This window comes from Agelaius tricolor, unplaced genomic scaffold (genome assembly GCF_023055355.1).
Source record: "Agelaius tricolor isolate 1412-34295 unplaced genomic scaffold, bAgeTri1.0.p SCAF_15, whole genome shotgun sequence".
NCBI classification, from domain to species: Eukaryota; Metazoa; Chordata; class Aves; order Passeriformes; family Icteridae; genus Agelaius; species Agelaius tricolor.
This window is the reverse complement of record NW_027269275.1, coordinates 20,375,840-20,394,893: the sequence shown is the minus strand read 5'-3', so window position 1 is coordinate 20,394,893 and position 19,054 is coordinate 20,375,840. Positions and strand designations below refer to the sequence as shown.

Here is a 19,054-nt window from a genome sequence, read left to right as displayed (position 1 = left end):
CGCGTTGGCGCCGCTCGGTGACGTGGCGCCCGCCCCGCCAGCCGCCGCCGCCGCCATGTTCCGGAGCCTGCTGGTGGCGGCGGCGCAGCGGCCGCAGGGCCCGGCCGGGCCCCCCCGCGCCGCCCCCGGGCCCGGCGCCGCGGCCGAGGCGCTGGAGGCGCAGTTCAGCTGCCCCATCTGCCTCGAGGTTTTCCACCGCGCCGTCGGCATCGCGGGCTGCGGGCACACGTGAGACGGGGCCCGGGCGGGGGCGGCGGGGACCCCCGGGCTGAGGCGGCCCCGGGGACGGGCGGGACGCGGGGCTGGGCGCTGTGCCGGCCGGGGATCCTTGCGGGCGCTCTGCCCGGTGAGCCCAGCCGGCACCGGGACCCCCGGCCCACACCGGGGATGGTTCGGTACCGGGGCCCTCATCCCATCCCACAGCGGGATCCCCATCCCACCCCTTCCCCTCCCTCAGCTCCCAGGCCTGGCTGCTGTCCCCAGGACCCCCCCCCCCGTGTGCCCCCAGCATTTCGGGGACCTCCTGATCCCTTTTCCATCTGATTTTGGGGATGTTTCCGGGTCCTGGGGCTTTGTTGGGGGCCCCAGCACCGCCTCACCCCTGCTTGTTTGGGGCTGGGGGCGATTCCTGACCCCTCCATGATCCCCCCTGCCCATCCCCGCTGCCCTGGCAGCGGCAGAGCCTTTGGGGGGTTCATTCCATGTTCCTGGTGAGCAGGAGGGACCAGCAATGCCGGGATAATCGGATTTTGGGGACGGGATTCCTTTGCTCCTGGGGCTGTAAGGACCTTGGAATGAGCTGATCCAGGCTCCTGCCTGGCCTGGATACCCAGCACGGGCTTGGGCTCCTTTCAGATGCAGCCTTGGAGTAGGGGAATTGTCTGAGCCTGCAGGAGCTCCCTGGGGACTCACCTGCTCCCAGTTCTCCCAGTTCTCCCAGTAGGAATGCTGATCCCTGTGGTGCCCTGGAAGGCTGCCTAGAACAGAAGCTGGACAGAGTTAGAGGAGTAAAATAGGGATTTATTAAGAAGCCTTCAAAGGATGCACCTTGGGCAGTATAAGAGCCCAGGATGGACTCTAAGTCACAGGCTTTCGCACTTTTATAAGATTTGGTCCATTTCCATATTGGGGTTAATTGTCCAATTCCAGCTGCAGGTTATGCAGTCCCATCCTCCCAGTTTGCTCTCCTCCATTCCCTGTTGTTTGCACTTTTTGGGCCTGAAGCTGCAGTGATGTCCTTGGTTCTGTGTGCCTGAGGAGAGGAAAAGGATTGTTCTGTGTGCCTGAGCTGTGAGGAGAACTGCTGACACTTTGTATGGAGTTCAGGGTTATTACCAACGCAGTCCAGAAAACGCAAAACCCAAAACTGCTAAAAAGCTACAACCCAGGGTTTGGGGCATCCTGGGCAGCGGGGGTGCCCTGCTGGGGTGCTGCTGTGCCTGGGGTGCTCAAGGCCCCCCTGTGCCCCCAGGTTTTGTGGGGAATGCCTGCAGCCCTGCCTGCAGGTGCTCAGGGCCCCCCTGTGCCCCCAGGTTTTGTGGGGAATGCCTGCAGCCCTGCCTGCAGGTGCTCAGGGCCCCCCTGTGCCCCCAGGTTTTGTGGGGAATGCCTGCAGCCCTGCCTGCAGGTGCCCTCCCCGCTGTGCCCGCTCTGCCGCGTGCCCTTCGACCCCAAGAAGGTGGAGAAGGCTTCCAGCGTGGAGAAACAGCTCTCGTCCTACAAGGCTCCCTGCAGAGGCTGCAGCAAGAAGGTAAAGCTGTGCAGCTGCTTGTCCTCATGGTCCCTGTTGTCCTCATCCTCCTCTGGAATGTGTACAGAGAAGGAAACAGAGCTGGGGGAGCCTCAGCCTGGAGAAAAGGAGGCTCGGGGGGCACCCTGTGGCTCTGCACAGAGGGGATAGCCAGGGGGGGGGTCAGGCTCTGCTCCCAGGGAATGAGGACAGAACCTCTGGGGGTCCCTGCAGCCCCAAATCTCCGTCCTGTGAGGAAGGATGGATGGGTGCATGTCACAGTTAGACTGGATGTGACAAACACACGTGATCAGGGTCCAAGAAGAAAAAAAGTTTTCTATTCTGTGTGTTCTCCAGCTTATATACTCTTAAAAAAGTGTGATCTTAAGTCATTAACTACATCACAATAACTCACTATATTCGTTGGTGCAAAGCAATTAACGCCAGTATAATTGGTAAAAGTTTTACAGAAATTTAATAAGGCACATATACACATCTACTTATACTTACAAAAATTTTCATGTATCTTTTCTAATCTGTTTCCATGCTGATGGCCTTGTCTTCTTCCTTGCTATGGAAACACTGGAAAATCATCAATTGTTATTTCTCCTATTACCTCAGCTTGGCTTGCACGCCAGCTGTCCACCCCTCCATGGGTGCAGCATTCCCACTGCTGTGGGTCGTGGAGCAGAGCTCACTCCCAGCCCAGCTGCTGTCCTGGCTCCTGGCAGGTGTTTCTGCAGCTCCACGAGTGTTTCTTGTCCCCTCCTGCAGGTGACCCTGGCCAAAATGCGCTCTCACGTCTCGTCCTGCGCCAAGGTGCAGGAGCAGATGGCCAACTGCCCCAAGTTTGTTCCAGTGGTCCCCACATCCCAGCCTATTCCCAGGTATGGCTGAAACAGGCCCTCCCTGCTTGCCCCAAAATCCAGGTGTGTGTTGTGCCTGTCCCTGGGAGGAAGAGCAGCACCTGTTCCATCCTGGCACTGCTGCTCCGGGTTTTGGGGTGTGGGGTGGGATGAAGGATCCACCGGGGCTCGGAAGGGGCTGGGCTGGCTCCTGCTGTCACAGAGCTGTGTGTGTGTTAGTGTGGAAGGAGGCAGTGCAGCCTCCCCTGGGATCTGAGCTCATCCTTGCTCTCTGCAGCAACATTCCCAACCGCTCCACGTTCGTGTGTCCGTACTGCGGGGCGCGGAACCTGGACCAGCAGGAGCTGGTGAAGCACTGCATGGAGAACCACAGGAATGACCCCAACAAAGTGGTGAGTGCTGCTGGGGAGCGTGGGACAGCTCTGGAAACCAGCCCCACCCTGCAGCATCAGGGTGTTTGTGGAGGCACAGCTGTGTTCCAGCTGGTTTAAATCCCTTTGGGAGATGGGGATTTGTCTCTGCTTTGTTAGAGGCTCCCTGGAATGAGCTGCCTCCATCCCCCTGTTCCTGCAAACCAGGTGGTGCTGGATTTCCTCTCCCTGTTCCCTCTGGGTTGACCAAGGTGGGGAACTTGGGATTTTCAGCACAGGAAGGACCTGGAGCTGATGGAGCAGCTCCAGAGGAGATCACGAAGGTGATCAGAGGGGTGGAGCAGCTGTGCCGTGAGGAAAAGCTGAGAAAATTGGGATTGTTCAGCTTGGGAAAGAGAAGCTTCATGGAGACCTAATTGTGGCCTTCCAGGACCTTCAGGAAAGGTGGACAGAGGCTATTGACAAGGGGGAGTGAATCCAAACTGCCAGAGAGTTTGTTTGGGTTGGATATGAGGAAGAAATCCTTCCCTGTGAGGGTGGGGAAGCCCTGGCACAGGTTCCCAGAGCAGCTGTGGCTGCCCCTGGATCCCTGGCAGTGTCCAAGGCCACGTGCAGGTGCCACCATCCCGTGTCCGTGTCCCCCCAGGTGTGCCCGGTGTGCTCGGCCATGCCCTGGGGGGATCCCAGCTACAAGAGTGCCAACTTCCTGCAGCACCTGCTCCACAGGCACAAGTTCTCCTACGACACCTTCGTGGTGAGTCTGACCCTGAGCCGTGTCCTGTGCCAGGAGGTGAAACCATGTGTCCCACCCATGAGACCCCCACAGCCATCAGAGTGTCCTCACACACACCAGGAGGAGAGGGGGTTGTTCCTGCACTCCACAAAATGGGTTTTTCCATGGAACTCTTCCCCTGAGGAGCTGTAACACAAAACTCCTTTTCTTGAAGGTTTTGGGAGCAGGGGGTGGGAGCAGCCCTGCCCCAGGGTTTGGGGGGGTGTGGTTGCTGCACATGGGGGGCCCCTGACCCCTCCTGTGTGGGGGGCAGTGGTGATGGCTCAGCCTTGGCCTCAGGGGAGGCTCTGTTCCCATCCTGCTTTCATTGGAGAGATGTCAGGAAAAAGAACCTCCAGGCATTTTCAGAGGAATATCCCAACCCAGAGCTCTGCAAAAACCCCTGGCCTTTGCTGGAAGGCTTCACCCTTTGGTCTCAGCTTGTGTGGGCAGGTTCCATCCCCCCTGGCAGGTGTGAGAGCCTGGGCAGGAGAGGGGTGTGGGCACAGAGGACACCCTAGAGAGCACGGGTGGCATTCCTGGGGTCTGTGTGCCAGGGGAATCCAGGCTCCACGAGGAGCAGGCAGGGCTCTGTGGGCACAGTGTGCCCTGGCTGTGCCAGCTTTCCTGAGCTGCCCTGTTTGCTTTCCAGGATTACAACATCGACGAGGAGGCAGCGTTGCAGGCAGCCCTGGCTCTGTCCCTCTCTGAGAACTGAGGCTGATCCCTCTCCCTGCCCTGGCTCCTTCTGGACACTCCAGGAACCCTCTGGAGCCCCTCTGCTGCCTCTGTTCCCACTGCAATTCCCACCTTGTTGAAGAAGGTGGAGCCTCTCCAGTTGTCCCAGTGAGTGAGCAGAGCTGTGGAGCAGGGCTGGGATCAATCCTTGGATTGGGGTTTAATATCCGTGTTGGGAGCTTAGCCCTGTGTCCAGATCTATTTATTGCTAGATGCTTTTTGGCACACTCGTCCCTGCTCTCTGGTGCAGCAGAATAGGTACCTGAAACTGATAGATTGGATGCCAAACACTCTCCTTTGGGACTGGAATCAGCCACATCCTTTAAAAAAGGAGGAAGGCAGCGTGGAGCTTCTTTTTTTAAACCCTCCAAGGATTTTTCTAGAGATGTCAGGCTGTCCTGACCCCCGTGCTGGAGGCTGGAGCTGCCTCCTTCACCTGAATCCCAGGATGAGACTGAAGAGTGGCTCAGAGGAGGCCTGGAGGACGGCATCCAGCATCCAGGGAATCCTCCCCTTCCTCGTTTTGTACCGGCTCTTGGGACACCAAATCCTTGCCTTTTTCTACACGAAGCAGTGAAGCCTTTTCCACGTTTTCTAGAGCGGGGTCAGAAGCTGCTCCCCCTTCACTCTGCAATATCTGCCACCCAGGACAAGAGTATTTTTATGGAACATTATCAAGAAAGTTTATTTTTTACACAGATAACCCAAGCAAATGAACACGTGGATTGGGAATGGGGCAGGAGGCAGGAGCTGGATCCCGGAGCGGGTCGGACTCTGAGGTAGGGGGAAGTGCAGGGATCTTTCTGGGAAATCCCTGGATATTTCTGGACCTTTCCCTTCCCTCAGCAGAATTCCTCTGCCTGTGAGGGAGCAGGCAGGATGGTTGGGTTGGATCCAGGTGCTGGTTGCCCGTGGAATGGCTGTCCATGCAGGATCCCAGCCCTGAGCTGCTGATTCCCCCCAGAAATCAGGGATTGCATCTCCCTGTAGGAATCCCTCCCTGGGAATGGGGGCACTGTTGATCCAAGGTGCTCCACAGCATCCTGGTGCCCCCTTGCCCCTGCCCCTTCCTCTCAGCCCTGCCTGCTGCTGCTGGGGTTGGCTCTGGAGGGCTGGGAGAGGCTGGCAGGGAGATGGCACCAGCCACGGGGTGATTCCTGAGAGCCTTCCTGCAGGATTTGCAGGGAAAGGCTGGGAGAGGCCCCCTCTGCTCGAGGAATTCCTGAGCTTTATCCAAAACCTGGCTCCAGCTCTGCTCTATCAATACTGCCTTGGGGTTTGTTTTGGTTTTCATAGTGCTGGACGATTTTGGGAGCTGCAGCCCTGTGAGGAGCGTGCAGGGAGCTCTGAGCTCCCCTGGCAGGGCAGGGAAAGGGATGGGACCTTCTCTGACCTGCCCTGCAGTGCTGGCACCTGGGGGATGTTCCTGTGGGATGGAGAGCACTGGAATCTTCCAGGAGGGACCCAGGAGCATTTCCCTGTCCTGTGCTCAGCTGGGACCCTCAGCAGCTGGAGCAGCCTCCATGAGAGATCCAGCTCTGTTAACCTCGGGCTCCTTCCCTCTCTCCTCCTTTTCCTTCTCCTTTTTGCCCCACAGAGACAGAGCAGGGGCAGCAAGAGCTGCTTTTGTAAAGCACTTTAAGGCCCTGGGTGTGAGGGGCCACACCAGGCCGTGCCAGGGGTCCCCTCTGTGCCAGGGGTCCATGGATATCCCACTGGCCGTGCCCACCAGTGCATCACCCACCACTTTTTTGCATAATTAGAACTTTTAACGAGCCGTCCTGTTTTTTGAAGAGGAATAACTCGATGACGTATTTGTAGCAAACCATTTTTCTCAATAAAGGCAGTTTCATCCACGTGTGGCCTCTGCTGGGGGGAAGCACTGGAGGGATACTGGGATGCTGGGGCACTGAGATACAGTGGCCCTGAAGGCTGTGGGAGCACTCAAAGAGCACTAGGGACGTTTGGATCCATGGATCCTTGGACACTTCCAGGGATCCGGTGGTTTTATACCGGGGATATTTGGATATTTGGGATGTGAAGGTGACAGGGAGTGCGGGAGCACTGGAGGTGTACTGGGGACACTGGGGCAGTGCTGGGGACCGAGCGGTGCGGGGAGCACTGGGAGCGGTACCGGGAGCAGAACCGAGAGTGGTACCGGGAGCACCGGGAAGGTACCGGGAGCATCTGCGCATGCACAGGTCTTGCCCAATTCAAAAATGGCGCCCCGCAGGCCCCGCCCAGCACGCTCAGGGGGCGTGGCCGCCCGTGGTCCGATCGCTGCAATTGGCTGTTGGGAACCGGGTGCTGCGCTCTCCACCAATGGCGAGGCGGGACCGGCCGCAGGCCACGGTCACGTGCGTGGCGCGGGGGCGGGGCCTGAGCACGGCCGGCAGCGATGGCGGCGGAGCGGGCACTGACCATGGCGACCTGCACGGCCCCGGTGAACATCGCCGTGATCAAGTACTGTGAGTGCCGGGACACGGCCGGGGCGGACACGGGCTCCGGGCTGGGCTGGGTGTGCCGTGGCCCGCCGGGCCGGGCCGGGTCGGGCTGGGCTGGGCTGCACTGTGTCCCTTCTTGCCGTGCTGTTCCGTGCCGTGCCATTCCAAGCCGTGCCATGCCGTGCCAAGCGCTGCTATGCCATGCTTTGCTTTGTGTCCACCGGTGCCATTCTGAACTGTTCCATGCCTCTCCTAGCCATGCCATGCCATTCCCGGCTGTGCCATGCCATTTCTAGCCATGCCATTCCTGGCTATTCCGTGCCATTCCTGGCTGTGCCATGCTATGCTTTGCTGGTCCATCAGTGCCATCGAGCTTTCATGCCATTCCTAGCCATTCCGTGCCATTCCAAGCCGTGCCATGCCGTGCTCTCTTGCAGGGGGCAAGCGAGACACCGACCTCATCTTGCCCATCAACTCCTCCCTGAGCGTGACACTGCACCAGGACCAGGTGGGTCAGCACCAGGGCCAGGATCGGGTTTAGGATCAGGACCAGCACCAGGTTTAGGACCAGGACCAGGTTTAGGACCAGCCCCCAGGGGTGCTGAGCCCCATCCCTCTCTCCCCACAGCTCAAGACCACCACGACGGCGGCCGCCAGCCGGGATTTCACGGAGGACCGGCTGTGGCTCAACGGGAAGGAGGCGGACGTGGGGCACCCGCGGGTCCAGGCCTGTCTGCGCGAGGGTGAGCGTCCCCTGACCGGGGCTGTCCCTGCTGTCCCCACTGTTGCTGCTGTCTCCGCTGTCACTGTCCTCACTGTCTCCTGATGTCCTTTCCTGCTGTCTCTGCTGTTCCTGCTGTCCCCACTGTCCCTGTCCCTGCTGTCCCTGATTCCGCTGTCCCTGCTGTCCCCAACGCCACTGTCCCCTGTCCCCGCTCTCCCTGACCCCTCTTTCCCTGCTGTCCCCACTGTCCCTGATCCCTCTGTCCCTACTGTCCCTGACCTCACTGACCCCTCTGTCCCTGACCCTGCTGTCCCCGCAGTGCGGCGCCTGGCACGGAAGCGCCGCGGGGGCGGTGAGGACGCGGCCGCTCTCAGCCTCTCCTACAAGATCCACATCGCCTCCGAGAACAACTTCCCCACGGCCGCCGGGCTCGCCTCCTCTGCTGCTGGCTACGCCTGCCTGGGTGCGTCTGGGGCCAACCCAACCCTCGGCTGTCCCCTCCGGGCTGGGAGGGGTGACAGGGCTGTCCCCTCTGCCTGTCCTGTCAGTGTTGGTGCTGGCCCAGCTCTGTGGTGGCAGCAGGAGGGGTGACAAGGCTGTCCCCTGTGCCTGTCCCCGCAGTGTCGGCGCTGGCCCGGCTCTACGGGCTGGAGGAGGAGCTGTCCGAGGTGGCGCGGCGGGGCTCGGGCAGTGCCTGCCGCAGCATGTTCGGTGGCTTCGTGCAGTGGCAGCGCGGGGAGCGCCCCGATGGCACCGACAGCCTGGCCCTGCAGGTGGCCCCCGAGACGCACTGGCCGGAGCTCCGCGTCCTCGTCCTGGTGGTGAGGGGCTGGCAGGGGATTTGGGTGGGATTTGGGACTCGGGGGGCTCAGGAGGGGCCGTGTCCCAGTGCCTGTGTCCCCCCAGGTCAGTGGGGAGAAGAAGCCAGTGGGCAGCACGGCGGGCATGCAGACCAGCGTGGAGACCAGTCCCCTGCTGAAGGTAGGGGGACAGGGGACTCGTCCTGCCCGGGCAGGGACAGGGTCCCCTTTCCCTTGGAATGGGGCTGGAGGGTGTGCAGTGCCACACAGAGGGTGGGTGTCACCAAACTGGGGGGACAGTGACCTTCCTCCTGTGGGTATCCCCAAATTCAGGGCGACCACAACCCACCTGTTGTGGTTGTCACCGAATATGGGTAACTGTGACCCTCCTGCCATGGATGTCACTAAACTGGGGTGGCCACAACCTGCCTGCTGTGGTTGTCACTGATGTGGGGTGACCATGACCCTCCTGCCATGGACGTCACTAAACTGGGGTGGCCACAATCTGCCTGCTGTGGTTGTCACTGATGTGGGGTGACCATGACCTGCCTGTCATGGGTGTCACTGGGCCGATGGTGACCCCTCTGCTGTGGTTGTCACTGATTTGGGGTGACCATGACCTGCCTGCCATGGGTGTCACTGGGCTGATGGTGACCCCCCTGCTGTGGCAGCACCGGGCAGAGGTGGTGGTCCCCGAGCGCCTGGCCCAGATGATGGAGCACATCCGTGACCGTGACTTTGAGGGCTTTGGCCAGCTGGCCATGAGGGACAGCAACCAGTTCCACGCCACCTGCCTGGACACCTTCCCGCCCATCTTCTACCTGACGGACGTGTCGCGCCACATCATCGCGCTGGCACACCGCTACAACACCCACCACGGCCACACCAAGGTACCCGCGGGGCCCCGGGGCTGCCACGGCACCGTGGCCCTCACCTGGGTCGCCACATCCGTCCCCATGTCCCCACGATGCCACCACAGGTCGCCTACACCTTCGACGCCGGCCCCAACGCCGTCATCTTCGCACTGGCCGACACCGTGGCTGAGTTCGTGGAGGTGGTGAGGCGCAGCTTCCCCCCCGCCACCAACGGGGACCAGTAAGGGAACCCCCTGCTTACTGGGGAGGGTGGGGGTGCTGGGGATGCTGGGGACACGGGGACTGAGCACTCCCTGTGCCACAGGTTTGTCCGGGGGCTGCCCGTGGGCTCGGCTGTGCTGCCGCCGGAGCTGGAGGCTGCCGTGCTCACCGAGCCTGTGCCCGGGGCTGTCCAGTACATCCTGCACACCAAGGTGAGGGTGGGGGGACATGGCCTCAGGGGGGGGCTCTGACCCCATCCCTGCCCCTGAGGGGGTGTGGGACCCCACTGCTGTGCCCAGGGGTGTCCAGGACCCCATCCCTGTCCCCATCCCCACTGGGTGTGTGGGGTCCTGTCCCCATCCCCAAGGGTGTCCAGGACCCCATCCCTGTCCCAATTCCTGGGGGGGGGGGGGGTGTGTGGGGCCCCATCCCTGTCCCCATCCCCACTGGGATGTATAGGGCTCTGTCCCCGTCCCCAGGGGTTTCCAGGACCTCATCCCTGTCCCCATCCCCAGGTGGGTGTGCAGGACCCCATTTCTGGACACATTCCCACTGGGGTGACCTTTTGGGGTCCGTGGTGCCCAGAGCTGCCCCCCACCCACAGCGGGGGGGCCCTGCAGGCAGTGGAGCTCCCCGGTGTCCCTGACCTGTGTCCTGTCCCACAGCCTGGCCCTGGTCCCCAGCTCGTGGATGACCCCAGCCAGCACCTCCTGGGCCCGGACGGGCTGCCCCGGACCCGTGCCTGACCCCGGTGACACTGGGACAGCTGGGACACACCGGGGGGACTCTGCCAGTGCCACCAGCGGGCCTCAGGACCCTGAGCCAGGCCTGCTGCAAAGCTGTCCCCAGCCCTGGGGCAGGATGTCACCCCGGGGCTGGTTTTTAATCTTTTGTAAGGAAATACAGGGTTCCTGGTTCCAGTGCTGTTTTGGGGTGTCACATTCTGTGTGTTGGGGCGGGGGGGGAGCAGGAGATGGGGACAGTCCCTGGGGCTGGTCCTGTTACTCCACACAGCCCTGCCACCCCACATGACCCCATCCCCCTGTGTCCCTTGTGGGACATTTCCTGTCCCATATGCCCCCAAGTTGTCACTGATCCTGTCCTTCCACACGGCCCCTGTCCCTCGCACATGCCACATCCCCTGTCCCCTCCCTGTCCCTTGCAGGGCTGATCCTGTCCCCATCCCTCCTCTGTCCCTGCTGCCGGGACGGGTCCTGTCCCCCCGCATGGCCCCTGCTGTCCCCGGGGCTGGCCCTGTCCCTCCGTGCCATTCCTGTCACCGCCGTGGCCCCGGTGTGGCCCCGGGCCCGTGCCGTGTCCCCTCGGGGGCGTGGCCTGTGTAAAATGGGTGTGGTTAATACAAATGGGTGTGGCATATTAAAAGGGTGTGGCCGATACGAATGGGGCGTGGCCTGCGCTGGTAGCGCCGCACCCGCCTTCCGGGTCGGGACCGGCCGAGCGGAGCCGAACCGGGACGGGCCGGGCCCACCGGGAGCAGCCGAGCTCCAGCGGGCAGAGCAAAGCAGAGCGGACCGAACCGGGCCGAGCAGGACCCGACCGGGCTGAGCTGAACCCGACCGGGCCGGGAGTAGCCGAAGGCACTCGGGAGTAGCCGGGAGCAGCCGAACCCGTTCGGAGCGAGTCGAGCGGAGCAGCCGAACCCAGTCGGACCGAGCCGAGCGGAGCCGGGAGCAGCCGAACCCGTTCGGAGCGAGCCGAGCGGAGCCGCCGAACCCGCTCGGGCCGGTTCCGTCGCGGGCCATGGGGCAGATCGAGTGGGCCATGTGGGCGAACGAGCAGGCGCTCGCCGCCGGGCTCAGTGAGTGTGAGGGGGTTTGGGGGGGTTTGGGGCACTCCGGAAAGTCCCCGGGCTCTGAAGGAGTGAGCGCCCCGCGGGCTGGGGATGCCGAGCCCCGGGGATGGGCTGGGATGAGATGTGGGGTCCCGGTCCCACCGGGCTGCGGGTGCGGGCGGGGGACGGCCGGGAAGTCCCGGCCCGGCGGGGCTGGAGCCTCCGCTTCCTCCTTTTCTCTTCCTCCTCTGCCCTCTCTTCTTCGGTTCCGTTCTCTCCTCCTCCGCTCTCCTCTTGCTCCGGCCGCGAGGCCAAAAACCTCCCCCAAGGCCGTTCCCGAGGCCAAAAACCTCCCCCAAGGTCCCAGGGCCTTTCCCGAGGCCAAAAACCTCCCCCAAGGCCCCGGAGCTCCCCAGCCCGGGGGTCCCGCACCAGCATCGCCCCCGCATCCGCTTCGGGAGCGCTCGGGGCCGGGGACCCCCAGGGCCCCTTCCCGGATCCGGGGGTCCCGTGTGTCCCCAGGGCCATGACCCCGGGCTGGGTGTCCCGTGTGTCCCCAGGGCCATAACCCCGGATCCGGGGGTCCCGTGTGTCCCCAGGGCCATGACCCCGGGCTGGGTGTCCCGTGTGTCCCCAGGGCCATGACCCCGGGCTGGGGGTCCCGTGTGTCCCCAGGGCCATAACCCCGGATCCGGGGGTCCCGTGTGTCCCCAGGGCCATGATCCCGGGCTGGGGGATTGCGGGGGGCTGGATCCTGAGTTTGGGGGGCATATCCTGAGCTCGGGGCTGTATCCGGGGTTTTGGGAGCTGCATAACAGGTTTGGGAGGTTGTATCCAAGTTCGGGGGTTGTATCCCGGTTTAGGGGTTTGTATCCCGGTTTGGGGGGTTTGTACCCCGGTTTAGGGGGTTGTATCCCGGTTTGGGGGGGTTTGTATCCCGGTTTAGGGGTTTGTATCCCGGTTTAGGGGGTTTGTATCCCGGTTTAGGGGTTTGTATCCCGGTTTGGGGGGTTTGTATCCCGGTTTAGGGGTGTGTATCCCGGGTTGGGGTGGGTATATCCCGGTTTGGGGTTTGTATCCCGGTTTAGGGGTTTGTATCCCGGGTTGGGGTGTGTATCCCGGGTTGGGGTGGGTATATCCCGGTTTGGGGTTTGTATCCCGGTTTAGGGGTTTGTATCCCGGGTTGGGGGGGTTGTATCCCGGTTTAGGGGGTTGTATCCGGGTTTGGGGGGTTTGTATCCCGCTTTAGGGGTTTGTATCCGGGTTTAGGGGGTTGTATCCCGGGTTGGGGTGGGTATATCCCGGTTTGGGGTTTGTATCCCGGTTTGGGGGTTTGTATCCCGGGTTGGGGTGTGTATCCCGGGTTGGGGTGGGTATCCCGGTTTAGGGGTTTGTATCCCGGGTTTGGGGGATTGTATCCCGGGTTGGGGTCCGTATCCCGGGTTGGGGTGGGTATCCCGGCCCGCTGTGGCCGCTCCATCCCGGCTGTTCCCGCAGTCCTGCTGACGGGCGGCATCGTGGCCGTGGCGGGGCAGTTCAAGGGCTGGTACTTCGCGGCGTATTCCATGTATCCTTCCCGAGAGCATTCCCGGCGCTGGGCTGCGGGAAAGCCCCGTCCCGACCGGGGAGGGGTCACATCCTTATCTCCTCCTCACCGTGCTCCCAGCTGGGCGTTCCCTGCCCTTTTTTGGGATGTTCCTTGGGGCCATTCCCGCTCCCATCCCGCCTTTCCTTGACACCCCGGCAGCGCTGCAGGCGTCCTGGTGTGCCTGCTCGAGTATCCCAGGAGCAAACGGAAAAGGGGCTCCACCATGGAGAGGTGGTGAGTGCTGTGTCCCCCCTGGTGCCCCCAAACACAGGATCCAGCGGGTGGGTTCCTCGCAGAGATGGGGGTCCCTGGAGGCTGGCTGTCCCCCGAGGGTGGGGACAGCCCCAGTGACCCCCTGCTGTCACCCTGCAGTGGCCAGAAGTACCTGACAGCCGTGGTGAAGCTCCTGGGGCCCCTCACCAGGAATTATTACATCCGAGCCATCCTCCACGCTGCGTGAGTGGGGTGCAGGGTCGGGGCTGGGGGATGAGCCCCCCTGGCACCCTCTGAACCCCAAATCTCTGTCACAGCCTGGCTGTCCCTGCTGGATTCCTCCTCTCCACCATCCTGGGCACCGTCTGCCTGGGCATTGCCAGTGGCATCTACCTGCTGGTGAGTGCAGAGGGGCTTTGGGGGCTTTGGGGGGCTGGGAGGGGGAGGCCACCCCTAAAACCAATGCACCAGTGCTTCCATGTGAATTCCAGAAGCATTCCCAGATGGAGCTGCAGGAACAGCCTGTCCCAAACGGGTGGACAGGGGTCATGTCACATCCTCCACTCTGCTCCCTCTGTGCTTTCCCTGCCCCCAGCAGCCCCTTTTTGGGGGTGGGGGTTGATCCTTGGCACTCCTGTGACCCCACAGGCTGCAGTCCGAGGGGAGGAGTGGAGACCCATCGAGCAGAAGCCCCGGGAGAGGCCCCAAGGGGGGGGCACCATGAAGCTGCCCCCCAGCAACCCCCCACCCCGGCCCCCCCCCGACGCCCGCAGGAAGCAGCCGGAGGTGGGGGGGCAGGTGAACCCCATCCCTGTGGAGGTGGAATAATGGGGGATCCCCCTGCCCTGCTCCTGCTCCTGCTCCCCAGCTGCTCCTGGACCCACTGCAGCCCATCCATTGGGCCCCTGGGGGTCCCCAAAACCCCGGCGCTCTGAGCCCCTTGCTGGGGGTCCCCAGCTCCTGGTGATGCTCAGATGCCCCCAGGGGGATCATCAGAACCCCAGTGATGATCTGGGGTCCCCAGCTCTCATGGGGGTTCCCAAATCCCCAGCAGTACTCAGCTCCTTGTAGGATCTCCATCCCCTTGGGATCCCCAAATCCCCTAAGATGCTCAGCTTGTAGGATCTCCATCTCCCTGTAGGATCATCTGCTGAGGATCCCCAAATCCCCAGCAATGCCCAGCTCCTTGTAGGATCTCCAGCTCCTTGTAGGATCTCCATCTCCCTGTAGGATCTCCATCCTCCGGGGATCCCCAAATCCTCTAAGATGCTCAGCTCCCAAATCCCCTAAGACATTCAGCTCCCAAATTCCCAGCAATGTGATGATCCCTGTGGGGTTCCCAGCCCTCGGTGGCTTCCCAGCTGCTGGAGATGCCCAAATCCCTGGGCCTGCTCAACTCCCTATGGGGTCTCCAGCTCCCAGGAACTCCCCAGCTCCTGGACCTCCCCAAATCCCAAGAATGTTCAGCTTCCTGTGGGGTCTGCAGCCCCCGAGGTCTTCCCAGTTCCTAAGGATCCCCTAAATCCTTGGGCATTCTCAGCTCCCTGTGAGTCTCCTGCTTCCAGGGGCTCCTCAGCTCCTGGGAAACCCCAAATCCCTGGGCATGCTCAGCTCCCTGAGGGTCCCAGCTCTCCAAGCACCCCCCAGTTCCCTGGGGGATCCCCAAATCCCTGTGGAACTGCAGCTCTCAGGGAATCCCCAGCTCCCAGGGGGATCAGGCAGCTCTGCTCCTGCTCTCCCTGGTTTTTGTCATTTCTGCGGTTGCTGTTGCAATAAAAAGTGGGAAAGGCCCTGGCTGGCCCTGCCTCCTGCTCCAGGGGGAATCCCCCCAGCCCTGCCCTGCTCCTGGGGGGCTGGCACAGGACTGGGGAGGAGTTCTGGGGACAAACAGTGCAGTTATGGGCAAATCCAGGATGCAGATATGCAGAGTATGGCCACAGTCCCCTCCCAAAATCCCTGTGGAGCCAGCAGTGGGGTGGGACTGGAGGGACTGGAGGAACTGGGAGGGCCCCACCCTACAGCTGCACAGGGGGTCCCAAAGGAGCCCCCGAAACCTGGGACACCCCCCAGCAGGGAATGTGGGGAGCATTTCCCTTCCCAGTGCCACTGGTGCCTGCTGCAAGTTCCCCGGTGTGATGCGGGTGCCAAATCCTTGATCCCACTGGGATCAGCAGCTGCTCCAGGCCCCCTCTGCCCCCTCCCCACACAGACCCTGCCCCCTTGGGGGCTGCAGTGGCCCAGGGTCCCCCCAGCTGCTGCCAGCACAGGTGGCAGGTGGCACCATGCCCGTGGGACGTGGTGCCCGGGGCAGAGCCATGGGAAAGGTGTGGGTGTCGGGGTGCCAGGGCTGGGTCCCCCCCGGGCTGGGGGTGTGGGGCACCCTGTGCCCTCCCTGTCACCTCCCAGTTCATCCTGCCCACCGTGCAGGGGCTGAGGGCTGTCCCACAGCTGGCACTGCCCACGATGTCCCTCTGTCCTATCCCTTTGCCCCAATTCCCCACATCCCAATGCCCTGGCTGGGAACAGAGCAAGGACCGTGCCAGGAGTTGTTGGCTTTTATTTGCAGCATTAAATAGCACTAGGAAGGAGACAATAAATACCTTTTTTGGGGGAATAAATAACCAGTGAGTGCAGCACTCACAGGGTCTGGCCGTGGGGCGATGCTGGCCCTGGAGTCACAGCCGTGGCTGGGGTGGGGGGGTCAGCAATAAATAATAGAGGGTACAACCCCCCCCCCGGCAGCAAGGCTTATAAATAACTGATAAATAACCAGGGAGGGGACACCCTGGCGGGGTCGGGTGCTCTAAAACAAGCACGGGCAGGGTGACACGGTCACCGGGGGTGGCGCGGTCACCGGGGTGGCGCGGTCACCGGGGCGGGCTCAGCGCGCCGTGCGGGGCAGGACGCAGGTGCAGCCCACGGGCACTCGGATGTAATCCACCTCCAGCGCCACCAGCCCCAGCCCCGCGGGCCGCGGGCACGGCTTGCGCCGCAGCACCAGCATGGTCTGCTGGATGGTCACCGAGTTGAGCGACGTGGTCTCCCGGCCGGTTTTCACGTCCACGCAGCCGCTGCACAGGCACTCGGCGAAGGCCAGCTTGCGCGGGTAGCGGTTCTCGTCCTCGTCGATGCTGCGGGGACACGGCGACACCTTCCCCTGTGCCACCAGCTCTGACCGGCTGGGGAGGGGATACGGGGGCTGTCGGGGGCCGGGGGCACTCACCGGTATCGCCACGGGGAGATGGAGCGCTCGTGGGGCTCGCTGCGGAGCCCGGCGCGCAGCGACAGCGCGGGGCAGGCGGGCGGGCGCTGCCGCCGCCGCCGCCGGGCCCCGGCCGCCTCCAGGCGCTCCAGCTGCGGCACCAGCTGCACCGAGACGTGCCGGTCCCAGCGCAGGCTGCGGCCCAGCAGCTGAGCGGGAGCCTCGTCCTCCAGCTCGGCCCCGCTGAAGCAGCGCACGGCGGAGTGAGAGGAGCCGATCCCGGCGCGCCGCAGCCCCCGGCACTGCCCCAGCGCCGCCAGCACGGCCAGCACCGCCAGCCAGCCCTGCGGGGACAGCACAGCGTCAGGGACACCCAAAGGGACAGGGACACCCGGCACAGTGACAGGGACACACGGCCAGCACAGCCAGCCAGCCCTGCGGGGACAGCACAGCGTCAGGGACACCCCGGGGACAGGGACACACGGCCCAGTGACAGGGACACCCAAAGGGACAGGGATACCCAAAGGGACAGGGACACACGGCACAGTGACAGTGACAGTGACACCAAGGGGACAGCCACACACAGCAGAGCCTCCCCAAAATGCGATGTGCAGCCCCACGGCCCCAGGGCTGGGCAGGTGTGTGCCTGTGTATCGATCTGTTATCTCTCCATTAGCTGTCCTTTATCTGTTACCTATCCGTTATTAGATATTTATTTCCACACGTTGCTCTATCTGTATAATCCCCATATCTATAGATGTCTCTATATGCCTATACAGTGTCTGTACATTTTTATCTGTACGTAGATACATCTAGAGCTTCTCTGTATCTCTGTATCTCTGCGTGTCTCTAACTTGATATTTATATTTCTATATCTGTCTTTATCTGTACCTGTATCTCTGGCTATATCGGTATTTCTATAGCTGTATCTCTATATATTTATATCTAGCTATATATATCTATTTATATCTATATATAGATATAGATAGATATTGACATATTGACATATATATCAATATGTCAATATCTATCTATATATCAATATATCAATATAACTATCTATGTACATATTTATATCTATCTGTATCCATATCTATCTAAATCTATATCTATCTATCTATCAATCTTATTTCTATTTCTATTTCTATTATTTCTATTTCTATTTCTATTTCTATTTCTATATTTCTATATCTATTTCCATATCTATATATCTACATATATATAATCTATATCTATCTCTATATCTATCTATCTATCTATCTATCTATCTATCTTATTTCTATTTCTATTTCTATTTCTATTTCTATTTCTATTTCTATTTCTATTTCTATTTCTATTATTATTTCTATTTCTATTTCTATTTCCATATATATATATATCTACAGATATATAACCTATATCTATCTCTATATCTATCTATCATTTCTCTCTGTATCTATATATATCTATTTGTATTTCTATATGTATCCCGTCCCTAAAAAATGAGCACGCCCACGTGCACACGTGCTTGGATACACTCAATATCCACACTCAGACACTGCACACACACAGCAGCACCTGCAGCTATAAACACACACACACACACATACACACAAATATATAAATATACATTTTATATGTAAATATGGAAAAAGAAATAGAAATAAAAATGTAAAAGTATAAATACATACGCACTAAAAATATATAAATATATATATAATACAAATATTTTATAAATATATATTTTATATATATTATATATATAATTTCTATATATTTATCCAAAAATATTTTATATAAATACATAAAATATAAATAAAAATATAAAACTATAAACACACACATAAATGTATATATTTATATAGATAAAGATATATATTTGTATGCATTAAATATATTTTATATATAAAGATATATATAAAATTTTATATATTTCTAGAAAAAATAAATATATATTTTATGTAAACATATAAAAATAAGCAAAACTAAAAATATACAACAATAAACACACCCCCAAATATATATAAAATATTATATATATTTATATAAAATATATTAAATATTTTATTTATATAAAGATATATATCTTTATGTATATATATTTTATATATATAAAGATATATTTAAATTTTTATATATATATAAATTTTTATATATTTATAGAAAAGAAAATAAAGATATATTTTACATAAATATATAAAAATGAAAATAAGTAAAACCAAAAATTATAAATACACATACACATGTAAATTTTATATATATTTATATAAATATATATAAATGTATTTTTATATATAGAAATATATATACAGATATATACAAAATTTCTATATATTTATAGAATTATATATTTCTATATATATAAAATATATAAATATATATTTTATTAAAATATCTTAAAATAAATATCATATACATATCTTTATATATATAAAATATTATATATAGCGATATATATAATTTTAAAATATATTTATAGAAACGGTATAAAGACGTACTTTTATAGATATATAAAAAATAAATAAAAATATAGAACTATAAAAACACACACGCATATATATAGCTAAAGAGAGAGAAAACCCACACATATGTATATATTTTTAATTTATATATTTTTATATGTACGTATAGCTCAGTATACATATAAATTCCCATTTTATATATTTATATATACGTTTATATATGGTTATATATAGTTTTATATTTATATATTTTATATTTATGTAAAATTATATTAATATACATGTATATATGTTTTTA

General features: G+C 58.0%; 4 protein-coding genes across 7 annotated transcripts; 3 read left to right on the top strand and 1 right to left on the bottom strand.

Annotated features, from left to right (window-relative positions):
• The first annotated feature begins 27 nt into the window (after positions 1-27).
• On the top strand, positions 28-6,332 carry RNF166 (ring finger protein 166). Of its 4 annotated transcripts, none has more exons than XM_071440879.1 (6): positions 28-228; positions 1,594-1,750; positions 2,504-2,616; positions 2,873-2,987; positions 3,613-3,720; positions 4,391-6,332. In XM_071440879.1, exons 1-6 carry the CDS (start codon positions 56-58, stop codon positions 4,454-4,456), a joined length of 732 nt encoding a protein of 243 aa, XP_071296980.1. In that variant the 5' UTR covers positions 28-55; the 3' UTR covers positions 4,457-6,332. The 4 variants fall into 4 exon arrangements, with proteins under 4 accessions (XP_071296980.1, XP_071296982.1, XP_071296981.1 ...); XM_071440881.1 differs by having other exon boundaries at positions 98-228; positions 1,472-1,750; XM_071440878.1 differs by lacking the exon at positions 28-228 and having other exon boundaries at positions 256-1,750.
• Positions 5,130-10,440, top strand: MVD (mevalonate diphosphate decarboxylase). The gene is made up of 11 exons (XM_071440872.1): positions 5,130-5,255; positions 6,710-6,944; positions 7,358-7,428; positions 7,549-7,663; positions 7,964-8,107; positions 8,266-8,465; positions 8,551-8,625; positions 9,116-9,334; positions 9,424-9,539; positions 9,624-9,732; positions 10,186-10,440. Exons 2-11 carry the CDS (start codon positions 6,875-6,877, stop codon positions 10,264-10,266), a joined length of 1,200 nt encoding a protein of 399 aa, XP_071296973.1. The 5' UTR covers positions 5,130-5,255; positions 6,710-6,874; the 3' UTR covers positions 10,267-10,440.
• A 136-nt stretch (positions 10,441-10,576) lies between these two features.
• Positions 10,577-14,904, top strand: CYBA (cytochrome b-245 alpha chain). Its single transcript, XM_071440888.1, has 6 exons — positions 10,577-11,339; positions 12,810-12,879; positions 13,060-13,134; positions 13,273-13,356; positions 13,431-13,512; positions 13,762-14,904. Exons 1-6 carry the CDS (start codon positions 11,282-11,284, stop codon positions 13,939-13,941), a joined length of 549 nt encoding a protein of 182 aa, XP_071296989.1. The 5' UTR covers positions 10,577-11,281; the 3' UTR covers positions 13,942-14,904.
• A 749-nt stretch (positions 14,905-15,653) lies between these two features.
• On the bottom strand, positions 15,654-17,127 carry IL17C (interleukin 17C). The gene is made up of 3 exons (XM_071440159.1): positions 17,118-17,127; positions 16,337-16,961; positions 15,654-16,244 (listed from the first exon to the last, which is right to left on the bottom strand). The coding sequence occupies exons 1-3, from the start codon at positions 17,125-17,127 to the stop codon at positions 15,995-15,997; spliced, it is 885 nt and encodes a 294-aa protein (XP_071296260.1). The 3' UTR covers positions 15,654-15,994.
• Between the last annotated feature and the right edge of the window lie 1,927 nt (positions 17,128-19,054).